An 8,437-nucleotide genomic window follows, 5' to 3' on the forward strand; every position below is an offset into this window, starting at 1 on the left:
CATTATAATCAGAAAGCAAACAGCAAAGACTTATGCTTAGCTTTTCTTCAGAGGGGAATGGCTCGAACTCTGATCTTTTTAGCCTCCCTGTGTGCACTTACAAATCCTGAAGTGCCTGCCAAAAGTTTCCAAACCACAGTCTTATCCAGTGTCATCGAAGACCTTGTCTTCAAAATTGAATGGATTTTTCGGGACCTGTCTAGCACCCATGACTAGCAAAACAACCTTGTGTGGTTTATGGTTATGAATCATCCTTGAACAAAACTAGACTGGTCATTAAAATAAATATGTATATGTAAAATAAAATGTATTTATTCCAGGAAAAAATCCTCTATGCCTGCTGGACAGCCCTAAGAACAGGATGATTGTTGTCAGTGTAAAATTTCAATTGAATTTAACTGTAAAATCTTCAGGGACTTCTCTCCCTCAGGAAAGATCTCCTAGTTGAAAAGCTTCATGATCTACTCCAAGTTCACCCAATCTAATTTACCTTTCAACAGTGAGGATCCCTTTGCAGAACAGTCTCCTACCCACGAGATTAGAGGACACTCAGCCCTCACTCCTTGTCTGTCCAATGGACAACAGAAAAGGTAAAGCAATGGGTCAGAAGATAGGTGAGCAAGAGCAGCCTAGGGTGTGGGGACATCAGTTAAGGATTCCTGACCTTTGCCCAGGGACTGGTGACATTTTAAGAGCTTGTGAATACAAAGAAGCCTGTAGTAGAAGACACCAAAAAGCAAAGGCTCATCTTTCCTAACATTGAACTATAAAACCACACCATACAGTCCGTACAAGGCAGTGACACCCCAACATTAAGGTCCAGTTCTTCAGAAAAAGTAACCATGAGCCCTGCTCAGATCCTTTGAAGAACAACTATAGGCAATTGCTCAAACGGGAAAACTTGGACCCTGGACAACCCAGCAGCCTCCATCCATATCAGCTCTGATTTCATCATGCGAGGGAGGGGAAGCTTACACATCTGCATTACTTGATGAGCTTTCGGTAGTAGCTCCTTGTGCTCAAGAGGTATTTATCTGCCCTTTCTGGAATATCCAAGCCTGCCCAGGAACTCTGCAGCGAGAGTAATTCTCGCCTTCATATCTCCAGACAGGGACTAGTCATCTAGCAGTCAGGGACTAGCATATAAACACCCAGCTCCTTCTTTTTTTGTTCTAAGATTTCCTTGTCTGCTGTTATGATCGCTCTTCCCAGGCTGCATAACCACTGCAAGGCTAACAGGATTAAAAAGCAGCAAAAAATCGAGTCATTAAAGTGCATGAAAATAGCTTGGATTACAAATGGAGTGAATGAAGATTAGATAAATTTTATCTAGTCTCTTAGCAAATAATTTTAAACTTTTCTGTACAGCTAAAAGTAGTAAGGACCCCATCACCACCCTCTGCTCAGAACTGCCACCGACAGTTGCATGAGATCTAGGTCTGGTGCTCCTGCAAGAGCAACCCCACTGTCCTAAAGCACAGAGACAAAGTTCGGGTTTTGCTTTTAAAATAATAGCACAGTAAATCACACACACACAAAGAAAGCATAACATACTCTACCCTTAGTGAAATCATAACATCTAATTTTCCGAAAAGTACAGGACTTCTCTGCACTTCCCAAACTTGTAAAAACTTTGTTAATTTTCTTTTAACTTAAAATAGCAAACCCAATAAACCAATGTTTTTATTATAAAAAGTTTACTCTCCAGCTGAGCGTTTGAGTGCCAAATTCCATCCAGAATCACACTTTCACAGCCAAATTAGAAACTATAAACTTAGAAACCAGTGTTTTATGATAGAATCCTTTGCCAGGCACTTCACTAGAGCTTGGGCTACCAGCTGCTCTAATAATAAGTGAATGTTATTGAAAAATAATAATACCGAGCATTTGGAAGCACTCTGTAAAAGCAACCGAATGAATTTAGCGTATTATGCACAACAAAGAGCTCCCGCGGTGAAACTCCCTCTCTCGCTACAGGTGTACTCGACTTCGCAAGAGGGGACGGGCTCAGGAGCGCTCACAAACCTGCCGAGCTCCATCCAAGCAGAAAAGTTACCCTGCTAACTAGTTAGTGTGTTTAAGATACCACCGTGCCCGGCGACTTTGGACGGCTGGAAGTGCTGTGGTACCGGTGGCTGATACCCCACGCAAAGAAAAACGTCAGCTTCCGAAGTTGGTGTCTGGAAAGGCTTCAGCGCACAAAGCAAGCCGTGGAAACGCGGGGTGGCTCTGGCACAGGGGGGAGCGATGGCTCTGCTGAGCCCGAGAGGCAGCTCTCGGGGCGGGGGGCGCGGTGAGGCGGAGATGACTATCGGGCGAACCGCTATTCTGCGCCTGCTTTTTACCTCTTCGACTCGCCACCTGATCATGAGGCTCAAATAAAAATTAGGAGGAAAGGAGCGTGCTTCCTCAAAACTCGCTTTAAGCTCGGCTTTAAAAATACGAGCAGCATATTAAAGCTGCGTGCGCCAGGCATGAGGTGCTGTTTGGTCAGAATACCAGAAACGGGACGGTATTTGCAGTGGGATGTAATTCCTTACAGTAGATGTAAGCAACCTGGCAGAATTAACATATGGGTATCGAGAAAATAGTCTAAACCCCTCTTTAATATTTTTAAAAGCGCTTTGATCTCCCTTGGTGGAATACAACACTGCATTCTGGAAAGTCTTGTTTAGCCTCCATGTAATAATGCATCTGCTCGGGTTTTGGGTTGGTTTCCACACACCGCCCCCCCCCCCCCCCCCCCCCCCCCCGCCGATAGCAGAAGGAAAGATTGCGCCCTTGAATTTGCATGCGTCAGGAATTGACAGGTCAAAGGCAAGTAAATCACATTATACACGATTGTAATGTTATTGTATCGATAACAACACATTATCAGAACAATTAACACACTCGCACAACTACGCGGAGATCACAATAGTGGTTTAACAAAAATCCAGATAAGTAACTAAACTCCGATAAAGCGTTCCCTTTTTGTGTTTGGGGATTTGAAGGCTCTGCGAGAGACTGCGTGTGTGTGCGTGCGCGCTGTGCAGGCAGCCGCTCCGCACCGCACCGCGGCTGCGGATCTCCCCGCGGGAAGAACAGCACACACACCCCCCCCCCCGCCGTGACTGCCTCAAACCAGGGGCAGACCTGGGACCTCCAGTAGCTCCTAACCCGAGTCCAACCTTGCTCCAAGCGGAACTGATAAAGAGTTGCCATCATTTTGTGCAAAGCCTCTTGAAAGGAGATTACCAGAAAGAGGCAGACCTCCTTTAACTACAAGCATCGCTGAAATAACCGTGTGTGTGTGTGTGTGTTTTAGCAGCCAGCGGTTACCGCAAGCGTTTGGGGGTGGTGGTGGTGGAAGCATTTGGGAAACGAGACCTTCGAATATAGTATTTCATTTGCAACTAGAAAAATATACTTGAGCCAGCATTGAGCCATTTATAGATTTCAGCCTGTGAAAGATTCGTGTACAATAGTTTATGACCCATAAATTCTATTACCGTTTTCACGATTTGGAGGACTGGGCGTAATCAGAAACATGCGCAGGTGAAGTCATGGGTTTGCCAATGGCCACATTTCGAAGACAGCAGTCTATGAGTCGAGGCATCTTCTCTGCCGGACGTTAGGCAAGTGCTGCTTTTTAAGATCAGTTCACCTGTACCCGACTCTGTGGGGACATGCGAGTTGGTGGTCCTCGGACAACTGCAGGGCAAGTGGTGAGCACTGACCCTAGGAACCTCCCCGGAGCCTGTGCCGACACGCGTGGCCATGAGGTAGAGCCCTTCCCCATGCAGTTTCCGTGGAACAGCTGCCTGCTCTGCCCGCACCTCTCTTTGCCATTTGCGTGTCTGAGCTGCAGCCCCGCGGGTTCAAGCAGCAGCAGCAGCCGCGGCGCGACGGTGCCCACGGCCTGGCCCACGGGCAGAGAGTTCGTGGTGGGGGCATTCATCTGTGCAGCCACGGCCAGCCGGGGGCTCACCCATGTGCCCGCCTCGAGTGCTTCACGCGGCTCTGTCGCGACACCGGACCGTCGCTGTCCCCTCTACGCCGCACCTCGCTCTTGCACCGAGGGGCGCGGGGACACATCGGGGCGAGTGGGGTCGTGAGGGAAACAGCGTGGCTGGCGTGGAGAGCGGGGGAAAGAGCCTCGCTGGAGCCGAGCCCACTCGGGGGCTGAGCCCGAGGTCCCCGCGCTCCGGGGGGGGCGTTGGCGGGAGCGCGGCCGGGCGCCTCCGGGAGCCAGGAGTGGCAACAGATGTTGCTGCTTCTTCGCCCCCCCGCCCCGAGCACGCTCCAGTAGGTGTTACTGGTTCTCACCCTGCTCATGGCGGCGGCTGGGGACGTACAAAGCCGCGCTCTCGCCTTCCCCTGGACTGAATTAGTCCGGGCGCTCTCCCGCTGGCACCCACGATGCGAGGGGAAGTCGGTCACGCCGGCATGCGATCTGTGCGGAGAGAGCCAGGGGATTAGTCCTCGCCTCTTAGAAGTCAAACACAGTAACGTCACATCTGAACGAGCGAAATAGGAAATCGCTTCCCCCGATCAAACGGGAGGATTTCACGCAGTTGAAATTACTGGCTGCTCCTCTCAAAGCGGGAACTTGCTGGCCGGTGGGTTGATAACCTGACCCCCAGGGCAGAGGGACCTGCACAGGGCTCAGCCCCTCTTGGTAGGGCTCCCACCTTCGAGAAACACCATTTCCCCCCTAAGCCCAAACGCCAGCCCACGCCGGTAGATATCTTAATCTCCCCGCTTTTGACAAACGATGGGAACTTTTTCCACAGCTAACTGGATCGTACGAGGTCAAACGTTGGCCAGGTGGCTTTGGAGACTGAGAGAATTACGCTTAAGTAGTAGTAAATGGGTCGTAAAACACGAAGCGGGAGAAGGTGCGGTTTATACTGGAGCTGCTCGGTATTTATACAGGAGCTGCTCCGGCCGGGACGCGCTGCCGTGGGACGCGGGCGGGCTCACAGGCGGGAGGGGGCCGGGGGGCATCCGCCCGTGGGTGGCCAGCGTCGGGTTTCTTCCCAGACGCCCCGACACCCCAGGAAAGGCGGGGGGCAGGGACGGCGGTGGCGGGCGGAGGCGCGCTGCGGAGGTGAGGAAGGCGCGAAGCCCGGCACCCCGCAGCGGGTCCGGCGGGGGGCTCGGTGATGCTCCCGGGGGGGGCGGGCTGCCACCCCGCTCGTGCATCGCCCCGGGAACCATGGCTCCGGCTTTTCCTTAGAAGCCGGCGGGCGGCGGAGCTGTCCCGGGCAGAGCTCAGCCCGCTGCCAGCCGGGGAAAGGGTTAATGGTGTATTGGAGTCGGCACTTCCACATACCACAGGGGTAAGTCAAAACCGACCCGCCGAAGTACAAACAAGGCGAGCAAGTTCACCCTGACTGACAGGCGGACGGTGAAGGAACAGAGTCGAGCTGTGAGGAGCGGGAAGCGGCGCACCGAGCCACCAAAAATAAACCCCCAAACAACAACGCGTGGATTTTCTTGGGGCGCCCCGGGATGCGCGCCGCTGCCCGCGCCGGGGCCGTGGGGACGCTCTCCGAGGCGGCGGGTTCTCGCCCTCGGCCAGGCGGCCCGCCCTCCGCAACGGCCCTCCGCAGGGAAAACCCCAAAACGCCCCAAAAGACGCCGCTGACGCCGGGCGAGCGCACCCCCCACCCCCACGGTCGCGGGCAGCGCGCGGGGGCAGCGCCGGGCACCGGCGGCGGGCGGGGCGGGGCGGGGCGGGGCGGCACGGGGCTCAGCGCGCATGCGCCGCAGCCGGCCCCGCCCCTCTCCGGCCTGCCTGGCCGGGCGGGGGCGGGGGAAGCGGCGGCCCCGCCCCTCCCGGCGCGGCGGCCCCGCCCCCGCCCTGCCCGCGGCGCGCGGCGCGGGCAAGGCCGCATGCGAACATATAGGGCGGCGCGCGGCGCGGAGGCATGCAGAGCGCGCGCGTTACCTGCCGCCGCGCCGACGGGGCGAGAGGAGGGGGCGACTGCGCCGGCTGCGGACCCCACCGCGGACTTTATAACCGGGTCGGCTGCCCGCCGGGCGCGGAACGCCGAGTATTTTAATTAAGACCCCCCCCCCTCCGCCTCCTCCTCCTCCGCCGCCGCCTCCTCCTCCTCCTCCCTCCGCCCCCCGCCGCTCCCGCCCGCCCCGCCGCCCCTCCGAGTCGGCGGCCAAGAAAACCCAGAGAGACCTGGCGGCTGCCGGAGAAGGGGGAGCGGCGCGGCAGGCGGAGCGCCCCGCAGCCCGCCCGAAACTTGGCGAAGTTTGTCCGGCGGCAGGAACCAGGAGGCCGCGGCGCCCGGCGGCCGCTTGCGACCGGCGCCCGGCGAGTATGTGCGAAGAGCGGGCGGCTCGCCGCGCCCCCCCGGGCGGAGCGGGGCGGCTGTGAGCGGGGCGGCCCGCGCCCCCGGGGCCTCCCCGCAGCGCCAGAGCCGCCGCGGACCCCGTCCCGCCCGGCACCGCATCGCACCGCTCCGCACCGCGCCGCGGCGGGCTGCCCCCCGAGCTCCGCGGACGGCGATGGCACCGGGCGGGCTCTGACCGGGCCCGCCCCGTCCGGGGCTCGCCGCCGCGCCGGAGACCGCCGAGGAGCATCGCGCCCGCAGCGAAGCCAGGACCCCCCCGGCCCCGCGCCGCTCGCCAGCCGCCGGCTCCCGCCCTCGCCGTCGAGACTTTTCCGCCGGCCCGCCTGGACTCCGGCCGCTGCCGCTTGCGGGGAGCCCCGAGGACGAGCCCTGGCCCGGAGACCGGCGGCGCGGAGAGAGGCTCCGCGGCCCAGGCGGGGAGCGGCGCCCGTCCCGCCCGCCGCAGCGCCCTGACGGGGAGCCGCCACCGCCGCCGCTCGGCAGCGCCCCGCGCCCGGAGCGGGGCCGCCGGGGGCCGCCCCCCCGCACCCGCCGGAGCCGGTGCCGCCGCGCCGGGGCACCCGCCGAGATTGCTTTTGGAGGAGCGGAGCGCGGCGGGGGCGAGGAGGAGGAGGAGGCGGGAGAGGCGCCCGGAGGAGGCGGCCGCCAGCGCGGGGCGGGCGGCGGCTCGCCGGGGCGGCGGGGGGACACCATGTCCAAGCCGGTGGATCACGTCAAGAGGCCGATGAACGCCTTCATGGTGTGGTCGCGGGCGCAGCGGCGGAAGATGGCCCAGGAGAACCCCAAGATGCACAACTCGGAGATCAGCAAGCGCCTGGGCGCCGAGTGGAAGCTGCTGACCGAGTCGGAGAAGCGGCCCTTCATCGACGAGGCCAAGCGGCTGCGGGCCATGCACATGAAGGAGCACCCCGACTACAAGTACCGGCCCCGGCGGAAGCCCAAGACGCTGCTCAAGAAGGACAAGTTCGCCTTCCCCGTGCCCTACGGGCTGGGCGGCGTGGCGGACCACGAGCACCCGCACGGGCTGAAGGCGGGCGGGCTGCACGGCGGCGGGGCCGGCGGGCTGGTGCCCGAGTCGCTGCTGGCCAACCCCGAGAAGGCGGCGGCCGCCGCCGCCGCCGCCGCCGCCCGCGTCTTCTTCCCCCAGTCGGCCGCCGCCGCCGCCGCCGCGGCCGCCGCCGCCGCCGCCAGCAGCCCCTACTCCCTGCTGGACCTGGGCTCCAAAATGGCCGAGATCTCCTCCTCCTCCTCTTCCTCGGGCTCGGGGCTGCCCTACGCCTCCTCGCTGGGCTACCCCGGCGCCGGCGGGGCGGGCGCCTTCCACGGTGCCGCCGCCGCCGCCGCCGCCGCCGCGGCCGCCGCCGGGGGGCACACGCACTCGCACCCGTCGCCCGGTAACCCGGGCTACATGATCCCCTGCAACTGCAGCGCCTGGCCCGGCCCGGGGCTGCAGCCGCCGCTGGCCTACATCCTCCTGCCGGGCATGGGCAAGCCCCAGCTGGACCCTTACCCCGCAGCCTACGCCGCGGCCCTATGACCCGCGGCCGGAGGATGCCCGCGCAGAGCTCCGGCGCCCGCCTGGAGGGGTGCCGGAGCAGACGTGCGGCTGCGGGGGGGGGGGCGAGCCGCCGCCGAGGCCGCGGGGCGGGGAGCGGGGGGGCCGGCGCGGGTGGCGGCGGGGAGCAGCGGGGCCGCCGCCGACCTGTTGCGCGCCGCCGGCTGAGGGTCGGGTCCCCGCCCGCCGCCCCGCCTAGAGCTTGTGTGTGTTGCATGCGGTCTTTGCAGATAGCCGAGCTGAAAAAGAAGAGAAAAAAAGAAAAAAAAAAAAAAAAAAGAAGAAGAAGAAGAAGAAAAATGTAACCCACCCGCCCTGCCCCCAAAAAGTGCTTTTTCGGGACAGACACGGGGGGAGCTCCGTGCCTCCGCCGGCTCCTCCTCGCCGCGCTGCTCGTTCTTCGGCCGCGGGCTCTCCGCTCCCGCCGCTCCCCACGCCCCGCGCGGTGCTGGGCTCGGAGAAGTCCCGCTGCCGCTCCGCCGGCGCCGGAAAGAGAGAGCGGGGGGAGAAGGGGTGCGGGGGGAAAGAG

The 8,437-nt window shown here is 60.8% G+C and overlaps 1 protein-coding gene across 1 annotated transcript in view; it reads left to right on the forward strand.

Moving 5' to 3' along the window:
- Nucleotides 1-6,177: 6,177 nt before the first annotated feature.
- Nucleotides 6,178-8,437, forward strand: part of SOX21 (SRY-box transcription factor 21) — a 3,300-nt gene continuing 1,040 nt past the window's right edge. The window contains exon 1 of the mRNA XM_074860980.1: nucleotides 6,178-8,437. This exon is cut by the window's right edge and continues 1,040 nt beyond it. Coding sequence (XP_074717081.1) covers nucleotides 7,045-7,890 — 846 coding nt within the window. The 5' untranslated portion in view covers nucleotides 6,178-7,044 and the 3' untranslated portion in view covers nucleotides 7,891-8,437.

Source organism: Strix uralensis, chromosome 2 (genome assembly GCF_047716275.1).
Source record: "Strix uralensis isolate ZFMK-TIS-50842 chromosome 2, bStrUra1, whole genome shotgun sequence".
NCBI lineage: Eukaryota > Metazoa > Chordata > Aves > Strigiformes > Strigidae > Strix > Strix uralensis.